This window comes from Myotis myotis, unplaced genomic scaffold, assembly GCF_014108235.1.
Source record: "Myotis myotis isolate mMyoMyo1 unplaced genomic scaffold, mMyoMyo1.p scaffold_m19_p_24, whole genome shotgun sequence".
Lineage (NCBI taxonomy): Eukaryota > Metazoa > Chordata > Mammalia > Chiroptera > Vespertilionidae > Myotis > Myotis myotis.
This window is the reverse complement of record NW_023416329.1, coordinates 4,962,234-4,985,388: the sequence shown is the minus strand read 5'-3', so window position 1 is coordinate 4,985,388 and position 23,155 is coordinate 4,962,234. Positions and strand designations below refer to the sequence as shown.

General features: G+C 55.8%; 1 protein-coding gene and 1 long non-coding RNA gene across 2 annotated transcripts in view; one reads left to right on the top strand and one right to left on the bottom strand.

Moving 5' to 3' along the window:
* Positions 1-384: 384 nt before the first annotated feature.
* Positions 385-23,155, bottom strand: part of CHAT (choline O-acetyltransferase) — a 53,481-nt gene continuing 30,710 nt past the window's right edge. Inside the window, exons 8-16 of the mRNA XM_036356032.1 lie at positions 16,148-16,317; positions 13,783-13,883; positions 12,829-12,954; positions 10,497-10,619; positions 7,566-7,707; positions 7,395-7,457; positions 4,901-5,038; positions 2,435-3,200; positions 385-1,998 (exon numbers count right to left, since the gene is read on the bottom strand). Coding sequence (XP_036211925.1) covers positions 2,955-3,200; positions 4,901-5,038; positions 7,395-7,457; positions 7,566-7,707; positions 10,497-10,619; positions 12,829-12,954; positions 13,783-13,883; positions 16,148-16,317 — 1,109 coding nt within the window. The 3' untranslated portion in view covers positions 385-1,998; positions 2,435-2,954. The remainder of the gene's footprint in view (positions 1,999-2,434; positions 3,201-4,900; positions 5,039-7,394; positions 7,458-7,565; positions 7,708-10,496; positions 10,620-12,828; positions 12,955-13,782; positions 13,884-16,147; positions 16,318-23,155) is intronic.
* LOC118679372 lies at positions 15,017-19,020 on the top strand. The gene is made up of 3 exons (XR_004975220.1): positions 15,017-15,112; positions 15,289-15,395; positions 18,909-19,020. It is a non-coding gene; the product is annotated as an uncharacterized LOC118679372 (long non-coding RNA).

Here is a 23,155-nt window from a genome sequence, read left to right as displayed (position 1 = left end):
TAGAAGTAGAGCTGGGTTCCTATTTCAGGCATCCCACCTCTGTGCCTGGTGCTTTCCCTCCACTCCATTGTACCTCTGCATGTTGTGCGAGCCCAAATGTAGGCACCCAACTCGACACGAGCTTGCTGCCAACCTTATCACAGACACCCCATGAAGCTTCCCTGCCCCTCAGCAGCCCCAGGGTGGCGTGCCACACCCACACACCAGGGAAGACAAAGCTCCTCTCTCCCCTCTCTCTCAGTCCCCGTACCTGGGACACCCACCACTGCTGCGGACAGACCTCAGACAAAGGCAAATGAATTGCTGACCCAGCTCACAAGATATATGCCAAAATTTTAATAGCATTTCTGGGAAGAAACAAGGGCCAACACCATCTTTCTTGGCATTACTTTTTATTGAATACAGACTTATAGTCTTTAAGTAATTTGAATATAGTGTTTTAAATATACAGTTCTTTAGTCATATATAGATTTATTTAAAGCACAAAACTATAACTCAGAATGGAAAGGCTATAAATGCACATATGATTATTGCCATAAATCTAAAACTATCTTATAAAAATAGAACTCAAATAACGACATGTTTTGGCAACATAGCATATTGTAAGGTGGCCAAATGCACTTTTATGATGCAGCACTGCCCCCCAAATGACTGTCTCTAGGTTGCATTTGCCTTCTCTCTGGGGAGGTCTCCTTTACCAGGGTCCCCACAGAGATGCCCGTGACCATGGCTCACTGTCGCCTTTGCAGAAAGACTCTGTGCACCCACCTGTGCTTGGAGGCGGAAGACCAGCTCCCAGCCCCTCCCCTCCACCCCCCCTGCATGGCCCTTCACACTTCGGGAAGCCCCCAGAACACATGGCTGATACCTGATATAGAGTCGGTTTCCTTCCTCAGCTCAAAGAATGGCAGGTGTGAGTTTGATTCTGTCAAATCAGTATAAGAGTTTGAAATAAAAGTCCCTCGAACAGTGCCCACTGGGGAAACCCCATCCTGACAGTGGGCACCAGTGCCCACCTGCTGTGCAGGCCCTTCACACACCATCTACCATCCTCACAGCCTCACAAGGTTGGCACATTCTCGTTCCCCTGTGAGGAGGCTCCCTGGGCCCCAGACCGGAGATCTCTGCCCAGAAATCCTCGGAGGGAAACCAGAAGAGAAGGCAGGTCTGCAGGGTGGTCCTCAGTGAGAACAGACCAGTGGCTCTGGGTCCGCTTACAGAGGGGCAGCAGCTCCCCCGGTGTGCCCTAGACTCTTGGCTGCCACATCCAACGGGAGCAGGAAGGTGCTGTCTGAGGGCAGGAGCGAGCACCTACAGACCAATGACTTCGATGAGCAGTGCCGGAATCTCCCACCCAAGTCCTCAATCCAAAACCTGGGCCTCAAGGACTTGACTGCTTGTGGCTGCTTGTGTTTTCAAAGAGCTGAGCAAAGGTCAGAGTGCCTGCCCCCTCTCTGCCCTGCCCGTGTCAGCCGGGCTGAGGTGCAGGCAGCACGCACAGCGGCCCATAAAGGGGCCAGAGTGGGTGCGCAGAACGGCACAGAGCACAGCAGGATGGGCAGGTGGGGTTCGGGGTGACTTCTCAGGACCCGCCCCACCCAGGAACCCGCAGTGGAGAGAGCTGAACTCGGAGCCTCCTCTGGACAGAGGCAGCTGCTCAGCGATGTGCAGTTTGATTGTTCTCCCTGCTCCGTGTCCTTTTGATTTCCCATAAAACGTGCCCCGGCGGGGAGACCTCCTCGCTGGTCACAGCCTCGAGGACAAGCTCTACTCAGGTTCTGTGACTGTCTGCCCCTCCATCAGGGTTGGCTCTGGATGTGGCGGGTCCCCCTCCCGGCCCGCTGGCCCCTCAGCCCCGAGACCGGGGGAGAGCCCTGCCCTGGGCCCTCCACATGGGTTTAGTCAGAATCCCCGGACAGCATCCTCAAGGATGCCCTGCTGGGGCCACCACGATCATTTCTTGAAATGGATGTCACAGCAGTGCTCTTAACAGCCTCTCTAAGGATGAATGAAACAAACGAGTAAACAACAGAAAACTCCCAACGCAACCCTCTCTCATCTCCCCTAAAAGGCAGATCCCATAGCGGGGCCTGTTCTGAGTGAAGGGGAGTGAGGAAGCAACCAGAGGAAACGCCAGTGCAGGGTCTGTGGGCAGCAGATGGTCCTCTCTCCCTCCCGTGCTTGCCCGGCCTGAGCGTTTCCTCACCCGGGACTGCCCGAGGCCCTGGGGGGCAGCGAGCAGCAGGTCCCGGGGGCAGGACCAGGGGCAGGGAGTTGTTCCCTCCAGAGCAGCCAGATCAGAAGCTGAGCTCCATGGAAGGCTGCCCCTGAGAGGCAAAGGGGCAATGTTTTCGTGGGCCCAGGTCACTATTTTACATTAACTTGGGCTGTGTATGTGTGTGTCAGGGGAGGGGGGGCGGGAAGGGGTGCTTACCCAGCTAAATGTGAGCTCAGCGCAGGCCCTGTGAATGATTAGACTGCTCTGCATCCGAAAACAAAGCCCCTACTTCTCCGCAAAAGAAAGGAGGCAATGACCTGGATTAGCCTCTTCCCTCATGATTCACTAGGTACATTGCATTTAATAAGGCGACTCATTCTTCCTTCCGTTGGGCAAAACATGACCCAGCCGTGCTAGGTCCTGCTGGCAGCAAGTGAGGGAAGTCAGCGTGCCCGTCCCACCTCACCTGACCCCTCCTGAGCCCGGCTGCTCTTCTCTCCTGTGCAATGTTATCAGGGCCCGGCCAGCCGCCGTCTGTAGCTACGGACACTCCTGCGCACAGGGACATTCCCCTGCAGACACTCAGCTCTGGGGGATCTCGCTGTGCTGCACATGGGGCCCCGAGGACAGGGGAGCTGCAGAAAGCTGGGGTGAGGCTTGGGAGAGGGGTTCAGCAAGGGTCTGGCAGCTGCAGAATGCTAGGCTGGGAGAGCAGACGTGGTGGTGGGAGTCACAGTTAGTGGCACTTTTCCTTTGTCACCAGCGGCTTGCTGGCAGCGGACGGTGGCGGGCTGCAGAGGCCGCCCATCTCCGCGAGGCTGTCTTCCACGGCCTTCGCAAACTTGGTGGACGAGGTCTCCGGGCAGCTGTGGAAGCTAGAGATGCAGAAAAGGATGCTCTCGGGCTGGGGGTTGTAGCAGGCGCCGTACCCGTCGGGCACCACAGGCCCATAGCAGCAAAACATCTCCATGGTGGTGGGCACCTGGGGAGAGGACAGGTCAGCAGCCCTGGCTCCCAAATGCCACCCACAGCCCGCTGGAGTGAGGGCGTCTGGCACCGCGGCCTCCATGGAATATTTGCTTCTCGGACTACTTTCCACCCGGGCATTTGACTGAATTAACCAAACCAACCGACTGCGTCAGCATGATGGCCACGGCCAGAGTCATAACAACAAGCCCATCTCACCGCACGACGTCAGGAGAAGAGGGGCCATCAGCCACTCCCTGGTGTGAAATCTGCTCTGCGTGTGGAGTCAGGAGCTACGAGATGCACCTGCCGCTGGGTCTCGGCTGAGTCTCTCTCTCACCTGGGGGCCGTTCGAGGCACCGAGGCAATCAGGGTAATTTACTAAATGGCACCCTGGTGACACCCACCGGCTCAGTGGCTTCCCAGAGGGGGTAATTGATGAACTGGAGGAAATCTGGCCCGTCGCCTCTGTCGATCCCCCCCACATCCTTAATTACTGTCAGCATTGCTTGGCTGGTCTGATTTTTCTCCCCATGGCCTGGCACGCACAGTTACTCAGCACTGGTGTTTCAAAGTTTGCCATCAATTGGAGACTTAGTTATGCACCTAATATGTTTTTAATTCAGAGCATCGAGATTTTATAATCCGGATCACAAGCCCAGAAAATGTGTTTCTGAAGGCATTCCAGTCATAAATGTTCATTTCCATGGAAAAACCCACCACACCCCCTTGACTTCATTAGCGTGTCTTGGGGGAAATGGACCACATTCGGGGGCAGGCGCAGGGCGGTCTGTTTTAAACCCATAGGTCTGGGCACCGTGTACTCGGGCCTTCAGAAATGACACTGTTTTGTTTTTTTTGTTTTTTTTAAACGGGCAGAACAAACCATTAGTCTTGCTAATAGAGCCCCTCCTTGTCAGATAAATGTGCCATGCGTCAGCCACAGGCCAGAAAGCCATGCCAAAGCACTTCTTGCCCACGGGTGGCTTCCTGAAGAATTTATGTTGTTTCTGCCCTCATTTAGCCACGTCAGTGAGCTCACGGCAGTAATGAGAAAATCAAATTACTGCGTGGGCTTTTATCCTCAAACATGTGCTATGAGCCCCTTTTATTGCCCGTGTCCAGCCTTTCACAGGTGAGGTGGACTGTTAGTAAATTGATGTGGGCAGGGGGGGTGCTTTCTCTCCTAAACAGCTGCCTTTCTCGAATGATTTCATCCTGCCTCTGTGACAGTGATCCTCCACAGGACAAGCCTGCGGTGCTGGCTAGGAGCCGCCGGCTGGCAGCTCATGCCTGCTACGGGTTGCACGGCCTTTATAACAATAGCTGTGTCCTGCTTGGAGGGCCCTGTCTGCCGGGCACTGGGCTGGGCTTTCCCCCTCCCTCATCGCACCTCGCTGGGCCAGAGCTTCTCTCTAGGCCTGTCGGGCTTGGGGGGTAGCAGATGAAAGGCAGTAGTGTGATGGTTAGGGCACCAGACTGGGTGCTTCCTGTCCTGTCCACCTCTGCTAAGGGGGCGTCTGTCATTACCCCCACTTAGAAGATGACACCCAGCGCTCTGATCATTTAGGTCATTTTGCAGAAAGCCACAAAGCTCGTGAGGTTGAGATATGAGGCTTGCCTGACTTCAGCCAGGGCCCTATTCACCAAGCTCTTTAGAAAGCCCACTCGTGACATTAAGTGGCTTGTTGGGCGACGGGCACCACAGGGCTGTACCTGGCTGGTGGAGAGGATGAATCGATTGCTCGTCAAGTATGTCTCATCCGTGAACATCTCCGGCAGCTCCTTGCACACGTCCCGGGCCAGCTCCCGCAGCCCCAGCAGGTGGTTGTCGATGGCCATCCCTGTTATGGCCTGGGCAGCAGGGAACCAAGAATAGGAAAGGAGACGTGGCTCCCACGTGCCTTCTCCCCTCCTCTCCGTCCGCAGTGCTAAGCGGGACTCCCATGGCCGCAGTTACCGTGGTGCTTGCTGCGGGCAGTGTGTGGGCAGCGGCCCCGGCTGACCGCTTTACCGCGTGGCCTCTGCTCCTCGGGCCCTTGTGCACTTTACGTCCCCAGGATGAGTTGCAGACCTGGCTGCTTCCTAATGTGCGTCTGAGTCCCCTCCCGTGGTCCTGCTGACGTGCCATTACCGCCACGTGGGGCTCTGAGCGAAAGGAGCAGGCTGGCCTGGCCATCCCACTCCTTCTCGGGTAGGAAGGGAAGGAGTCTGGGCAGAAGAGGCCGAGTGCAGGGCCCAGGGACTGCCCAGCCCCATGCAGGCCTGGCGAGGGGTGCCCAGGCTGTCACTGCGCAGACTCTCACCACAACCAACACTTTAGCCTCCAGCGGGAGCCCGAGGAATGAGGACAGAGGGTGTTAAGATCTGTTCCTCAATCTTGGCAGCTATTTCATGGGCCCAGGACCAATTCAACTCAATGATTCAAAATCCAAGAAGTCATTTTGAGACAGAAAGTAGACATCTTAGCAGAGGCTCAGCTGACATTTTCAAGGGGAAAGTTTGTTGAATGAAGAAACGTTTTTTTCTTTTTATCATCACAAGGTATTTGAGCTCTTATCAAAGGATAAGATGCTCTGTCGGAGACGCGCAGGGTGATGGTGTGGCTGGGAGTGGGCAGTGGGCCAGGGCACTCATTCTACAGCTTTCCCACTCGAGGCTGCATGTGTAGCACACACACTGGTTTTGCCTGAATTACATGTCTGTTTGGGACAATTTGGTGGGAGCCACCTCTGACCGACAGTGATAACTTCTGGGTCAACATCAAGGCAATTGTGAATAACTCTTGGCGGGAGGGGGGGCGGGGGGGGGCGCGGTCACAGTTACGGAAGTTGGTCATTAGCTGTTAAGCCCCGCATAAGAGGAAACCTCCCATCACAGTGAACTTTGTTCAGGTTTACAAGGCACATTTGGATTTGACAGCTCTTCTCTTTCAGTTGGGAATGGAAGCATAAAGATGACTCAGAGGCCCCAGTCTCCAAATGCACCTAATTATAGGCTGAAAAGACATGTTACACACCCACAGCTCACATTAGATGTGCCCCAGTAGGACAGGGGAAGGACGGAGCCCCTCTAGGAAGTAGAGTGCTCTTCTGGCTTCTTTGGTTACCTCTGTGTAATCCAGGGGTGGGCAAACTTTTTGACTCGAGGGCCACAATGGGTTCTTAAACTGGACCGGAGGGCCGGAACAAAAGCATGGATGGAGTGTTTGTGTGAACTAATATAAATTCAAAGTAAACATCATTACATAAAAGGGTATGGTCTTTTTTTTTTTTTAGTTTTATTCATTTCAAACGGGCCGGATCCGGCCCGCGGGCCGTAGTTTGCCCACGGCTGATATAGAGTGAAATCTGGTCAACTTCTTTTCAAAGGCTGTATCAGAATGATTTGCAATTAATATATTGATCACCAGCCCTAGCTTATTCTCTATTGTTTGTATGCTGGCTTGCAGTGCTAAAAAAATAAATCATTTCTCTAAACCAGCCGTGGGCAAACTACGGCCTGCAGGCCGGATCCGGCCCGTTTGAAATGAATAAAACTAAAAAAAAAAAAGACCGTACCCTTTTATGTAATGATGTTTACTTTGAATTTATATTAGTTCACACAAATACTCCATCCATGCTTTTGTTCTGGCCCTCCGGTCCAGTTTAAGAACCCATTGTGGCCCTCGAGTCAAAAAGTTTGCCCACCCCTGCTCTAAACTAAGGAAACATTTCCCTTACAACTTTAATGTCACTATTAATGTTCACTGACTTTATATTTACCAGTATAGGCAGCATAAATAAAAGCATGGAAAATAAGAAGGCAAAATCAGGCCGGGGTGGGATTGATGCTGCCTGGCCTGTGACTGTGCATGGTGTGCAGGCCACTACAGCTTGCCAGGCCCAGGTGCAATCCCCTCGCATTTGACTTCTCTTGTATAAAGTGGACATTGCTATGCATAGTTGGTGCTATTATTGTTCTTGTTTCAAAGCCCATTCATTGTATTCTCATGAAATCCCTGTAGAAGGCAGGTGTGGTATGTTACCTAGGCTCTAAAAATAAGAGGGAGGAGGTTCTGAGAGCCAGCTGGCCTTGCCAAGTAGCTGGACAGTTGGTGGCTCAGCTGCCACCCAGCCTGTGCTGGGGGCCTGTCCTGGCAGAGCCCACGGTCATGTGCTCAGGCGCAGCAGAGCCGGGGCACTCACCGGGCCTGGGCACTGGCACTCACCATGACTGTGTACTCCGTCTGGGCGCGGATGGCACTCTTCAGGAGCAGCAGCTTTTCGGAATCCTGCAAACAGACCAGGCTTGAAGCATGTGGGGTGTTAAGAGGCTGCTCAGTGACAAGCAGGCCGAAGGGACGGCTCCCTTGAGACCCCTCAGACGGAGCGGGGCTTACCGGCACGGCAGCCTCGTGGTCTGTGACGGCTTTCACAAACCGCAGTGCTTCTGGAGTGGCCGATCGAATGTTGTCCACCCGTCCCTCCCGGAAGCGACGGATGGATGCGCTCTCATAGGTGGGCACGAGTCTGCAATGGAGCCTGCACAAATGAGGGATGAGTGCAAAGGTGATGCATCCTCAGGGACTCAGAAACCGGGAGAAAGATAGCCCGGGCAGCTTTAGTTTTACAGTCCTGGCTTTGCTTGGCAGAGTACTTCATTTTAACGGTAATCGAGCTCTAGGAGGTTTCCCAAGATGAATGCTGAAGTCGCTAATATTAAGAGCTGTGTACATTTCCATACAGTGGTGACACTGCACAGGTATAAAGCAAAATACAAAGTAGCTGTAAAAAATCCCAACCTAGTGGGAAACCTAGAATTTTCTGCAAGACCTGATGAATCTTTGATTAATAGCACAGAATAGAATAATTGTGTAATTAATCATTCACGGCCCCGAGAGAATCCTGTTTGATTTAAAACAATTCACGCATGAACTATGGATGGAGGCAGGGAGGGGCCTCAGTGGTCATGGGTGTGAAGTCCAGAAGCACCTGGGCTCCCACAGACCCCTGGGCACCCCTGGGTGCGCCTCTCCTCTGGAAAGCCGCGACAGGACAGCAGGCCACTCCCCCAACAGCCAGGGGCCCTCTCTTCCTTAGGCACGAACCAGACCAGCACCCTAGGCTTGTGCTTGCGGACCTGGCTGGCACACACCTTTCTTTACCAGCCGGTAAAGTCCTTGGTTTGGGGGTTGGGGAAGGGAAAGACACAGAACTGAGAAGAGCAGTGACAGCCCTGGGTCTCGGCCTCCTCAGGTACGTCTCTCCCTCGTTGGTGGCCTCCAGGAGGGCAGAAGGCCAAGTCGACTGGGCCCAGTGCTTGGCTCTGTTTGCTTGGGGTACAAGTGACTACGCTCCCATTGCCCTTCTATCTCATTTGCCCAGGACACTGGCAGGGGGTGCCTTCCCTGTGTCTCCATGTCCCTGGAGGCAAACAGACGCCCTCACTGGCTGGGTACTGGTCAGGTTCCAGTACCTGTAGGCAGCTTCCAGGTTCTTACTGAATCTAGGAGCAGATATTTTTTTGTTTTTTAATTCATTAAAGCTTAGACTCTGGAGAATGTTCTCCATGTTTTAGCTATTCATGAACCCCTGAGCCTCTGGCCATGTCCATTCCTGCCCAGGTCCAGTGACAGCAACGATCGCATGAGGAGGGGGTGCTCTGTGTAGGTTCCTCTTGGCTTTGGATCTGAAGCTCTGAAGTGCTCAATCAAGGGGGGGGGGGGGGGAGGGGGGGTGAGCAGTCATGGCTCCAGCAAGACCCTAGCCTCACGGCCCATTTCAGCCAATTGTTATGCATCAGAATGACACTGACTGCAGTTCCAGACACAGGTCCTGCCGCAGTTCTATGGTGACAAGGTCTGTGTCCTGGCAATGCGGGTGACGCCAGACTTCCCCAATGAGTTAAGAAGACAGATTCTCAGAGTGGCTGCTCCCTTTCCCAGGAGTCATGGCCTCACAGGCCATTAGGACCCACATGTGCTGCCTGCTCATTGCTGAGACTGCCTTGCTCAGCTTTAGACAAGGTCACTTCGTGCCCCTGGATGTTGCAAATCGAAAGCAGATCTGGTGGACGACTGCAATTTGCCGTCATGCCAGCCTATGAGCTGTCGCCCCTGGAGCCCTGAGCCCTGGAGCGCCCTATCTTGAAGAAGATCTACTTTGCATGTTAGTTTTAGCGTCTACACTCTGCCTTCAACCCTCACCCCCTACCACTATAGAGGTTTTTCTAAATCACAGACCTGGCCGTGCCACCCCTAGCTGACACTCACGTTGTGTCTTCTCACATTGGACTCAGTGCCTGAGGCCTACTCTGTGCCAGGTGTGCAAGGTATGCAAGGTACCCCGAGTGTCATGCTTGGGAGGGGCAGTCTAGAAAGCAAAGTCAACAAATCAATGGACAGGGTCGTTCACATGAACCACAACCGCCACAAAAGGAAAAGAGACACAATGGTCTGACAGAGGACTGGGTGGCAAGGGGCCTGAGGTGCCTGCCTTAGATAAGGGGTCACGAAAGGCCCTGAGTCGTGGGAAGGAGCTGGCAGGGGAAGAGTGGCGGTGGAAGGTGAATCGGCAGAGGCGCAGCCAGAGCAAAGGTCCAGAGACGGGAGAGCCTGGGGAGACCCCAGGTGAGCCAGCTCATAGGAGCTTGCTAAGCCTGGACTCTGGGAGGTCCCAGGTGGTAAATGAGAATCTCATTTGTGTATTCCCAACTTCACGCTTTATGAAGACAGGATCTAGTAAGCCAGGTGGGAGGCAGAGACCCCGGGGAGCATGATGCGGTTGGCCAAGCATGAGGTGGCAGGGGCTCGGGAGGGGCCAACGGAGGGGGAGGGAGGTGGATGGAGGTGAAGGGCAAAGAGACACGTGGAAAATAACCGAGTTGGTGGGGGACAAGGGACAGGGACGAATCAAGGATGAGTCCTAACCCTTTGACCTGACCCACTGAGGGACGCTAGTTCCATTTCACTATTGAGGCCAGAAAAACAGGAGGTTGTGCTGCAGCTACAGGGGCCAGGTGGACTGGATGAGCTCAGGAGGAGGGGCACCTTCTCAACCCGATGTCCCCACCGCCGGCCTGGCCTTGGTTAGCTCGTTCCTGCCTTTGTGCTCTGTGCCCCTGGCCGTTGCTCAGGCACCTGCCTGACTGGGACACCTTCTCCCTTCTGAGAAGGTTTTACACCTTGAAACCCTGTGAGGTGGCACCTCCTTCCAAGCAGGCTGCCCCGGTCCTCCACCCGCCCCCCAGCCCGCAGAGACCTTCCTCCCTCCGGTGCTTCTAGACTCTGGAGTCAGAGCAGCTTGTCGCAGCCCCGGGCGGCTCCGCTCACCTGTAGAAGGCCAGCTGGAGGGCCACCTGAATAAAAGCGTCGGGGCTGCACTTCTGCTGTTTGATGAACGTTTTCCCGTAGTTGTCAAACTTATAAACCACGAAGTCAAGATTCTTTACTATTCTGTGGAAAAAAGAGAAGATGTTTGATTTCATGCAAAATAGAATGCACACATCTGAGTCTAACCAAGTCTCTTGAGCCTGCACGGTGCCAGCACTTGGAGGTCCAGGACGGTGCCTGCCCTGCAGGAACAGAGCGTGGCACAGGGCATGCTGGGCCAGGGTCACTCTCGACTGAAGGTGGGGCGTGGCTGGGTGGATGATGGCCTGCCTGGCTCAAGGGAGATGGGCCGGGCTGCAGGGAGGGCAGAAGAGGCATTTGCATGGCAGGGAGAACACGGCCAACAAACCAAATCTTAGCAGCCCTGCAGAAGTGAGCCTGGGAGAGGCCGTTCATTGGCCTGTTTGGAAGGTGTGTCCAGCTTCCCTATGGATTCCTTTGGCACCCGGGCCATTCTGCCAGATCCGCGAACACTCTTTGTCCAGGGAAAAGCCCAGTTCTCAGATGGCTGCGCGTAGCACTCCTCTCTGAGACTCATCCCTGTTGCACTCAGCGAAGGCTGCCTGCCGGTGACTGAAAATCCATTTTACCCAGAAACTGCTGCTGCTGCTCCATGCCACACCCAGGCCCTGGCTGCCCTGGAGTCATTGTCAGAGTAGCAGGAAGGTTCCCCGAGTCTACCCTGAACCCTGAGCACTGGCCTCTCCCTTCCTGCCCCCCAATGTGGCCACAGGATTCTCCCTTCCTGCCCCCGAATAATGACCAATCTCCTCCTTCATAATGAGCTTTGGGTCTGGGCTGACTGCCCACTGGAGCAGTGCCCAGCAAGGTCCACACCACACACCCACCAGCCATGTGCCAGCAGAACCCTAGGGGCAACCTTGGCCCCACTCACACACTCACGCCCTCTGGACGTGGCGCTCCCTGCCTTCGTCCTTCCCCCTCCCCTCCACCCCGGAACTGTTTCTCTGGCCGCACACCCGTGGCCTCAGCTCTCGGTGGGGCCATGCCAGGTCTGGGGACTCAGAGCGCAGAGAGCCCGTTCCCATGGGAACGCCTGGCCCGTTGACTCACCGGCCCCACACAGGCTGAGCTCACGGTCACCACGGCCCCCGGGAAACCTTTTACCCAGAAGCTGCCCACTCGACCCCACCCTTTTCCATGTGCAGCTCAGGAACCTCTGTTTCCCCACCCACAGGCCTCTCTGGAGAGCAGCTGGGGGCCTCAGGATCAAGTGGGCCTGCTCCACCCCTAAAAGTGAGCAGGCTCCTCCCCTCGCCCCGGGCTCAGCAACCAGCTCACCCGCCTAGTGCTCGGCTTATCCCCACACAGCTGCCCCAGGTCGAGATGTCAGCACCACCTTAGAGATGAACAGCGAACACCCCTCCTCCAGGAAGGCCCTCCAACCTCCCCAGCAGCTCCCAGTGAACTTGTCCTCCCTACCCCTTGGCCTCCAAGCCCAGTCACACTCTATCCAGCTCACCTACCCTATTCCCACAGGCTCCTCCTGGCTCTCGAAACCCCTGCACAACCCCTCCAGGGCTCCTCACAGAATCCAGTTCCTGTGTTCTCTGTGGGTTTGGGTTACGCATCACACACCTTTGCTGTGGGGTCCACTTCCCCACTGAAGTACGGAGGGCAGGGCCCTGGCACATCACCTCTGTGTCCTCAGAGTCTTAGCACAGGCCTGGCATAGACTGGAGTCTGCACATGTTGGTCGAATGAATGAATGAATGAATGCACTCACACTCACTGAACAAGGGAATGACCAACCAAGGTCCAGATTCAGTTGTCAGCCCACAGCTCTCTCCACACCTTGCACCCCACCCCCAGAGGGGCCCACACCTGCCCCTGGCCCCCCTGCCGGGGTCCCATTAGGGCCTGAACTGCCCTTGGGAATAAAAGTTCCCTTATCAAGTTGCAGTGTAAATTCAAGCAAATTGAAGTAGCTTGGATTCAAATGAACTATTCAAACCAGTTGTTTATTACTCCTCCAACAGGATGGTTCCCCCGCCTGGACTCTGCTCAGTCAGGTGGAACCCTTGGGAAAAATATAGCTGCGCATTTGCATTTTATGGAAATGATGGATCCTTCAGCAAGGCCATTTCCCCCGAGTTATAACCCCCCTTCACTTTGCCTACATTTCCATGTGGGGTGGGGGCGGAGGAGCGGGGTCTCTGGAATGCTTCAGGGTGCCTCAGCAGCCAGGACAGGAAGGAGGACACAGGGTAACCCCAGAGCATCACCCCAAAGGAGACAGGCTTCTCCTTACCGTTGAAGTTTTTCTGCCGAGGAGGCTAGGAAGCCTTGAATTACGGGGGAGCATTTCCACCGCAGCCTCCGGGGGGCCGGCAGCTCACTGACGGAGTCAGCTCGGACCAGCTTCTTGCTGCTCATCCTGCAGGCAAAGAGGGCCCTCCTGCAGCCTGTGCGGGGGCTGCGGGCAGCAGCTTCGGGGCCTCCGCAGCCGTCCCAGCGGCTGGAGGGTCAGTGGGCAGGAGCTTCCAGCCACTGCCCTGAGGCTCAGAGGCCACCCAGACTAGCAAGGGGCAGGCCAGGGTCCCTCCAGTTCCACCCGACTCCAAAGCCAATATTAATAATAATAATTTTCCTGTTCAACTGCATATACCACTAACAGTTATAAAACATTTGGAGAAAAATTGAAGCAAACGGTGCTGTTCTGTTTGCAAGGGTTGGTTGGGTTTTCAGTGACCCTAAAGAGCTCCCACATCATGGAAGAGGTTTAGAACTTAGATTCAGGGAGAAGGTTCTAGAAGGAGAGCATGAGCAAAGTCGTAAATGGAGCAGGAACGCGGTGTGTTCAAAGGCCAGCGAAGCCCTTAGTCCGGCCAGCTCGAAAGCGAGGGAGGGAGGCCCAGCCGATGGACGGAAGGAGGTGGAGCTACAGCCCTTCCCTCCGTGCTGGGTGTTCAGGCCGCCATCCCGGGCTCAGGGCACACAGTAGGGCGGATGGGAGCCTCCCTGGGCTGAAGAGATGTTTCTGATTAGCTAGGAGCTGCCACGCCTCCCCCTGGCTGCTCTAAGCCCGCTGTGCGTGGCTGGTAAAGCTAAAATGTCCCTTTCAAGCTGGTTTGCAAATCCAATTCTGCTGACACTTTCCAGGCTGGCGCAGCCCCCATGTGGCCTCCCGGTTTAGTGGGCCGCTTGGCCGCTGGGGAGTCTGGCGTGGCTGCTGGGCTGCCGGAGGTCCTGCCCCCAGACTCACATGTGCTTGAGGAGGTGCTCCACGCACTGCACCAGGACGATGCCGTCGAACGGAGAGTGCTCGCACACCACGCCGCAGGTGCCATCCCTGCCCACCACAAACTGCAAGTAGAAGAGAGGTGAGCAGGCCCCTGGAGTCAGCATTTCAAACCTGCCCTTCGGCTCCAGGCCGGGGCCCCTGGCCACCGGAGGGAACCCCTTCTTGAGGCCACCGAAGCACGTTATCTCCCAAAAAGAACACTGCACGCCGCTGCCAGGGCCTGAGCCTGTGGGCATCGCACGCAGCACAGCCCCACGCGCCCTCCCAGAAATGCTCTGGGCAGGGCAGGCGCAGCCCAGGGTCCAGTGACCCCTGAACAGCTGGGCACACTCTCCGTCAGTCATGGGCCTGTTCCCTCAGTGTCTGTGAGCCCTGAGTCCCCTTCACAGGGGGTGGCAGGGCCACCATCCTGTACTGCACTGTGTGAGGGGGTACCTGGTGGCCCCTGTGTGCTTGGGCACCACTGGTTTTATTCCCAGGATCTAGGCCAGTGCCTACCCCATAGTGGGTGCTCAATGATTTTGTTGGATGACCGAATGAAAGATAACACTCCAACCTGGATGGCGCACAGATTCCTCGGGAGAAACAAAACCTCCCCTGATGGGAGCGAGGAAAAGGTGTATCAGGGACCCGACTCCACCCCGGCGGGGGCCGCGGCAGGGAGAGGCCCACAGGCACCTCCTCTGGCTTCCGTCAGCTCTCGGCGGACATGCCTCCGACAAGGCTGGCTCACAGCACTGATCTGAGGGCTCCAGAGAAGGCACATGGAAGGACCATGGGAACTGGGACGGGGACTTATGAATTTTCATGATCTTACAGAGGCTGTGGTCAGCTGGCATGGAAAAGGGACACACTCTGCACAGAAACACTGGGAGAAAAGAATGAAATGAGCATCGACTCTGACAGCATAACCCAAGTAAAGCAGGGCCGCCGGTAGCTGAGCCAGCACGCCACACTCAGGAGACACTAGCCCACCAGCCGTAACCAACCAGCGAGCGAACGAGCTACTGAGAGCTACTGAACCCTGCCGGGCACTCGGCACACAGCACACACCGGGCCCACTGTCTCCACTCTCCCCCAGGCGCCCACGGCTGCCAGCTGCCCCAGTCTTCGCTCCCATTCTTCTAACTTCCCACAGAGTCTCTCAGAGCTCCTCCCTTTTCTCGCCCCTCCCCCAGTGCCCCTGCCTTCTGTCCCAGGATGCTCTCTGTTCTTCCAATTCCTGTCCATGAAGCCAGTGGGCTTCTCCAGATCGCCTGGTAACCTGTCCCACCTCCAACAGAACGCAGCGGTGAGTACAGTCCCCACATGAGGCAGGGAGGGGAGGACGGTGCCCACTCACACACTGATGTTTTTCTGTCCCTGCCACTAAAAGAAAGACAGGCGAACAGTGCCTTTTAACGACTGCTGCCAAGCCTTACTATGCTTCATGCCCTGTACCTCCATTATATCATTTCCCTCCCACAGTTGCTGCGTGGAAGGTGAGCCATTAGCATCGCCGTGAAGGCTGACAGCCAGCGCAGCAGCGAGGACGCATCGGAAGTGGCAGCAGCAATATGCACCCCGACGAGAGGGTAACTGCAGGATGCGGGCCAGGGGAGGACAAAACAAGCCTAAACGCTCATTACGTGTGAGCGATGCTGACCCGAAGCCAGCGATCGTTCTGCTATTTAATTGGGTCACTGTGACAGTGTGGTGGCTTTAAAAACAAACAAGATCAGATTTAGGGGGGCATGCCTGGGCAAAAGGATGTAAGAACGGGAATGAGTGGCCCTCCCGCCCCCTCCCCCCATCTGCATGAGTGTTTTCTCCAGGCCAAGGCAAGTGCCTTGTTTCTGAGCTAACGTCATACGAATGAAAAAAAAAATTAATTGCTTTATTTTATTTTGATTTTTCTTCTGCGGAGATGCTGGGCTGCCCTACCTCCCAGGGATGAAGGGAGGTGTATCCAACGGCCAGCCAGGGTGACAGAAACTCAGAAACACGAAACATCTCTGGGCGTCAGATGTGATTCTTACTGAACGTGTTGAGGACTTGTTTGGTGGGGGCCCTGGCAGGCCCCCACTTTACAGTGTGTGGTGGGAGATGGGGAATGAGCCCAGGGCCGACCCAGAGGACCCGGCACAGCACCGGCTGCAGGAAGGTTACTGAGCTTGAGTGGGGTTTGGCCCCCTGCTCCTGGGCTGACACCAAGGCCACATCTCCAACCCCTCCAGCTCCCTGGGCCTCGCATGCAGCATCCTGGCCAGCAGAGGCCGGAGAGCGGGTCTGCCCCACGTGAGCAGGGCTGGCTCGGGCCACTGGCCACGCGGCAGGGGCGACTCACCTGCAGGGACTTGTCGTACCAGCGGTTTGCCCCGTTCTTGCTGCAGCCTCCGCCGTGAAGGAGCTGGAGCGCCCTGTTGGTGTCACTGAGCTCCAAGCCCCCTGGGGCGTCCAGGCACACCAGGCAGACGCAGCGCTCGATCATGTCCAGCGAGTCCCGGTTGGTGGAGTCTGCAGGGCGGGCAAGCAAGGACTCATCACCTGTCCCACTCGGGGCCTGGGCCCCCCTCTGCATCGCCTCACACTCCACAGGCAGACACACACCCAGACACCCAGATCATGAGCCAGTCCTGACCCCTCCCCTATCCCAGTGGGTGGGCTGTGAAGTCAGCCAGACTGTCTGAGCTTCTGTACTAGCCTGAGTGTCCCCCCAGCTGTGGCCAGTTCTGCCTCCAGATGTGTGGCCACTGTTCTGCCTGTCTAAGTGAACGGAGCTGGTGCAGAGCTTTGTCCATGCACAGTAGACTCTACGCAGGGGAGGAGTGCCCATTCCAATGCCACCATCCACAGCGCCAATTCCCCGTCCACAGCACCAATTCCCCACCCACAGCGCCCATTCCAATGCCACCATCCACAGCACCAATTCCAATGCCCCCAACCACAGCGCCAATTCCCCACCCACAGCGCCCATTCCAATGCCACCATCCACAGCACCAATTCCAATGCCACCATCCACAGCACCAATTCCCCACCCACAGCGCCCATTCCAATGCCACCATCCACAGCACCAATTCCCCACCCCCAGCGCCCATTCCAATGCCACCATCCACAGCGCCAATTCCCCATCCACAGCACCAATCCCCATCCACAGCACCAATCCCCATCCACAGCGCCAACTCCCCGTCCACAGCACCAATTCCAATGCCCCCAACCACAGCGCCAATTCCCCACCCACAGCGCCAATTCCCCATCCACAGCGCCAATTCCCCACCCACAGCGCCAATTCCCCGTCCACAGTGCCAATTCCCCACCCACAGCGCCAATTCCCCACCCACAGCGCCAACTCCCCGTCCACAGCACCAATTCCCTGTCCACAGCACCAATTCCCTACCCACAGCACCAATTCCCCACCCACAGCACCAATTCCCCACCCACAGCACCAATTCCCCACCCACAGCGCCAATTCCAATGCCACCACCCACAGCGCCAATTCCCCACCCACAGTGCCAATTCCCCACCCACAGCGCCAATTCCCCACCCACAGTGCCAATTCCCCACCCACAGTGCCAATTCCCCGCCCACAGCGCCAATTCCCCACCCACAGCACCTCGCTCCACACCACAACCCCAGTCTGCCACACAGGCATATTTATTTGTCCTGAACTATGCTTTTCAAATATTAGATTCCAGAATTTTAAAATTAGTCTGTTCCACATGGAAGTCAGAAGTAAGAGAGCCAGGATACTGCTCTCCTGCCCTCCCGCTCCCCGCACCCTGCCCCCTCCGCAGCTATGTCCATGCTGGGGCAGATGGAAGGGCCAGGCTGTCCTAAACCTGTGACCAGATGAGCCCATGGGGCCCTTTCAAGCCAATAGACTCATCACGACAAACCACCGAGTTGTGTAGGAGGCCTGTTGCCAAGGGAGCTGGAGCCCTCCCCAGGGACACTGGGCATGGGGTTCCTCCCAGAGCAGAGCTAGGCCAGCCAGATGGGCTGCCGGCAGCTTCCTCCACCACAAAGCCTGCCCGGGGCACCAGGGCTGGAATGCCTGGCCCTTCTCCAGTCAGGAGTCTTCCTGGTGGCGGCTGTGTCCCTCTCCACCACCCACACGGGGTGTGGCACCAGGACCGCTGGAGAGGCTGCACATCACCCAGAGAGCCAGACTTCTGGACTGGCTGCTGTACCAGGATGAGGGCTGCCCTCACCACCCCGAGTCCCAGGATATTGCCTGCAGGGAAGGTGGGGGTGGTGTTTGAGGCAGACGGGCAGCGAGTGTGTGATTGCTGGTTGCATATTGCAATGTCCATGCTGTCTTCAGCCGCAGGACACCTGGCTTTCAGCTGGCACAGCGGCAACCAGATATACAGCTGTACTGCCCAGCCTCCCTTACAGCTAGGGTAACCATGTGTCTAAGCCCTTCCAGCAAGATCTAGAAGCACTACCTGACAGCTTCTAAGAAACCTCCTTAGAGATGACTGACATGTGCTCTTTGCCCTTCTTCCCGCCTTCCTCCATCCTGCTGCCCGGAACACAGGTGCAATCACTGGACCTCTAGCCTCCACCCGGGACCAGGGGGGTGAGGGCCATGCCCTCGCAACGAGATGGAAGAGCCCCAGGCGCCTGCGTCAGCGCTGGCTCACTTCTGGCACACGTGAAAGGGAGAAGGACCTCTGTATTTTTAAACCACTGTTATTGTGGGTTTTCTGTCACCTGTGGCCATGTTTAACCTAACGTGCACTGCCCCGTGCATTGGGTTCACATTCCTACATTGCAGGGATTAGCTGCAGCTGAGAAGGTGCACCCTTGCTTTGCATAGTTTCTGCTCATAATACAGCCCCCTGGGGTCTGCAGGTATTTAAATTCAAGGTCCTTGTCCAGAGGCTATTGTCTTTGTGGAATATGGGGGGCTCCAAGATGACAGCTCAGTCCCTCCCTTCTCCCCTGGGGTGGCCCTGGTCCTGAGCGCTGGCCTCCCATCTCCGGTGCCCCTTGGTTCTGAGCCCAGGTGCACAGCCCTCTGCACGTGCAGCCACTTGCACTCTTGGCTCCTGTGCCTTCCCTTCCCCACTGGGGTCCTGCTGAGTCTGGATTCCCCCTTTCAGGGCCCAGCTTTGGATCCTTCTCTTCTTCCAGAGCCTCAAGCCAAGAATTATGCCCACCGTCTCACAGTCGCCTGGAATTGCCTTCTGAAGGGAACGTGGGGGAGCAGACGCAGCTCCCACTCTCAGGCTCGAGGTCTCCTCGCAGGCTCGGCTCACAGCCTGGCCCTGCCTGTGGGTCGCAGCGAGCGCACAGCACCGTCCTCAGGCAGTGGGGGGCTGAGTCCAGGCACGGCCGATGAAGCCAGCGGAGGACCACATCAAGAAGGTGCCTCGAGATGATCACAGATTCTGTCATTTAAATGGAATAAAGAGAGAATAGGAAAAAAAAAAAAAAAAAAAAAAAAAGAAGGTGCCTGTCCTTTCTTCTGTCCAGCTGGGCCCTGGAGTGGTCCTAGGTGAGGTCCTGTCTGCTCCTCCTTACCCTTGGCCTTGCCCTAGCCTCTCTGGCTGCTCACTCTCTCAGGCTTGTGGAAAGTCGCCCCTGCTGGTGCTGTGGCCTCGAGTGAGGTAATCCCTGAGGCCCTCCCCGGGCCTCCTCAGCACCTGCTGGGCACACAATGCGAAGGCTACCTGTGCTGTTCCCTATCCTGCCCAGGCGGTTCCTCCAGGTTCATGAGAAGTCTCCACAAATCTTCCTGTGAAAGGTGTTTCCCGTCTCTAACCATCCCCTTCCTCCCACTTTTTGAAAATTCTTGGGGAAGGAGCCATCACCCAGAGTAGAACTTCCACTCTGGGAAGGAGGGTGACCAGCCATTCTCTGCCATCCACCCTCTCCCTCCTAGAATAATGAGGGTTCGGGGGGCACCGTACTTTCAGGATGCCTCTTAATCCCTATGGGGCTAGGATGACAAATCACCTTCCACGTGGCCTCGGCTTCCCTCTTCAATCTCGTGAACACAAGCTGAGGAGCTAAAGATAAATGAGACCCGTGGCGCTGCCTTCCCTCTGCTCCTTAAGTGTGGTGGAGTCACCATGTCACCCCTTCAACCTGGAACAGCTCCTCCTGCCCACCAGGTAGAATCCGAACTTCTAAACACAACTCCTGGGTCCAGAGCTAGCCTCTGCTGCCCTCAGGGCTCAACTCCCCTTGCTCTTTGCATGGACCGCACACCAGCCTCCTGCCACTCCCTGGACACCTGTGCACACATAGCCCCTCACCACTGCGCAGGCTGTCCCCAGGATGGGCGCCCTTCTCCCAGGCTGCCTACCAAAGCCATGCTTCCGGGACCCTCTCACGCTCCCAGTCCTCTAACAGTGCTGGCCCTGTGTCCAGGCACACGGGGAGGAGCCCAGACAGAGTTCCTGCCCCCCAGGACTCCTCACACCTGGAGCCACCTGCTCAGTGCAGATGAGGAGCCCATGCTCTGTCCACCAGGCCAGCCTCACGCAGCACCTGAGCCAGGGCTCGTCCAATTCCCTCTACACAACTGTCTACTACCACACAGCACACACCCTACAGTGCATCCTGCCCTGATACCCATGCCTCAAGCAGACACTGCCAGTCCAGCTCCAGAAGCCCTGATCTGGTCCCTCCCCCCTTCTATGAGCTTGCAGAGGGTGCGATCTGGGCCCCAAGCTCAGGCAGGCAATGTCTATGGCTGGCAATGGACTTGATAGTGTATGGGCAGGTAGGGGTGAGATCTATGTGCACAGCTCAGAGACGGAGCCCAAAGGAGCCCAGCTGGCCAACAGGAAAGGCCATGGCTGCTGGAGGGTCAGAAAACCACTACTTGGGGGGCATGGAGCTTCATGGGGGAGTGAGGAGTGGAAAGGAGATGGGAAGGGAATCATGACGCTTTGCAAGGCTCCAAGCTCTACCCCTCTCTGCTCCAGTAGGAGTCCTGACCAGTTATCATGTTGTCTGGTCCTGCACCATGTGCCGTTCTGGGGGTTCCTTTGGGCTTCCTGGCTGGCTAATGACTTCAGAGCATGGGGAGGCCTGGGTCAGATTCAGGTACACAGAGAAGAAGGGAGAAGCATGTCAGGAAGGGGACAACAGTATGAGAACAGGCTCCGAGGGCTGGGAGGCAGAGAGCAGGCTGTGGTTAAGGCATGCAGGGTGCAGGTGAGGCTGGCAGGACCCAGTACAGTGGTGCTGTTGGCTAACCTTGCTGAGCTCCTGCTATGTGTCAGGCATCAGTCTAAGCTCTCACACAGGTGACTATTGAACGTGTACTGTTACCATCCCACTCCCAGGGAGGCACAGAGGAGCTGCATGTCTTACCTGAAGTAACCCAGGACATGAAGGGAGCTGCCCTTGATCACACCTAATGCCAAGGCAGGAGCAGATCATCAAGGATGAATAGCAGCATTGGGAAGATGGACTTCATCTAGCACAGCAGGGAGCCACTGGCAGGTCTGGGCAGAGGCTGATGTGGTCAGAGAGAGTCTAGGTTTCCAACATCTTGAGAAGGGCTCTTGAGAAGGACACGGGCCTGGACCCAGACAGGGCCATGAGCAGCCCCAATGCTGCCCACCTTGGCCCTGTTGGCCATGTCTCAGTGAGCTCTGAGGACCCAGGTTTGGTGTCTGCCTACACCAAGGTTTCCCTAGGAACAGCTCCAAGGCCAAGGTGGGTGGGAAGGCTGCAGCTCCCCAGGAACCCCACAGGAGCCCAGCCAGAGGATAGGGAACAGGCCCGATAGAGCCTCTGAGTAGGAAAGTGGAGGCTTGGCACACTCCTTCCCAGCTGGGCAGGAAAAAAGGATAGCTTCCCAGGCATCGGTGCCCCGCCCCCCTCCAGACAGGAGAGGGGGACTCCTGGGAGGGCTGAGCCATCACTCCTGGCATGCTGGTTGTGCAGGGCCCTGGAGCTCAGCGCCAGCCAACAGGAACCAGGTCCTGGCTCATTAGACAGAGTGAAATGGGAGCAGGACAGCCGAATGGGGATGCCAGGTGGCCTTGCAAATGAACTCCCTGCATACAAGGAGCTGATCGGTCAAATGCTGACAAGTTTATCGTGGGAGGCAGAAAATAAACTCCAGCCAAACTCATCCACCATGACTCTGGCTCAAATGTGCTGGAAACGCGGAGCCGAGGACTGGAGGCACACGGCAGGGGCCGTTTGTCTTGTGACATCGCCATCGAGCACAGGGAGGCTCGTTTAATGCGATGAATCAATCTTCCTCAAGGAGCCCCTGCTTAATAGTGAGAAGCCGGACTTGACTAATAGGAGGAGCTTGTCCTGCCACCCACGCATGGGGAGTTGACAGCTTTGGGGATGCAGACATTCCAGAGGCCACCAGGGCTTGGAGGGCCCTGTAGCTTCTGTTAGCGGTGGAAAGCTTACAGGCTGTGACTAAGGTGAGCAAAGAGAAAACCAGCACGGCACCTCTGCCTTTGGAAGTCTGCAGAACTCTCAGGTGCTGTACACACACACACACACACACACACACACACACACACACCACCTCCTCAGAGGCTTATAGCTTCTAAACCATTGTGAACCCCATCTGAGCATCCTGCCTCCCCAGATGAAGGGGTCATACCTCCCTTGAGAGGGAAATCTGCCATCACACATGCCATATACTTCTCTACTCTATGGCTTATGGGGCAATCTTTATGCTCCCCACCCCAGGAGGTTATGAGAATTCTAAGAAATGTGTCTCTTGCACAATTAAACTTGGTCTTTGAAAATCAGAACTGCTTTGACTTGAGTTACAAAGGCTCTTTAGAAAGCTCAACAAGGAGGGACTTCTACTTCTAGGAAGAGCAAGTGGACTTTTCCCTACTCCTCCCACTATATTTAAAACAAACATAGAAGACTCTGAAAGATGGAAAGAGGAAATCAGAATGACTAAGAACCTCAGGACACAAGGAACACATGATAGTGGGGTTCCTGGCTATTATGGACTGAATTATGTCCCCTCCCTCTGCCCTCAAATTTATATATTGAAACCCTACCCCCAATATGACTGTATTTTGAGACAGGGCCTTTAAAGAGTTCATTAAGGTTAAATAATGTCATAAGGGTAGAGCCCTAAACCAATAGCCCTGTTGTCCTTATAAGAAGAGGAACAGACACCAGGGATGGATTTGCAAAGAGTAAAGGCCATGGGAGGATGCTCTGAGATGGAAATCATCCGCAAGCCAGAGAGAGTGGCCTGGGGAGAAACCAACCCTGCCAGCACCTTGATCTTGTACTTCTAGCCTCCAAAACTGTGAGAAAAAATGTCTGTTGTTCAAGCCACCGAGTCTTTAGGTTTTCTGTTTTAGAAAACTTCAGACTTGGAGCTGAAGTAGCCAGC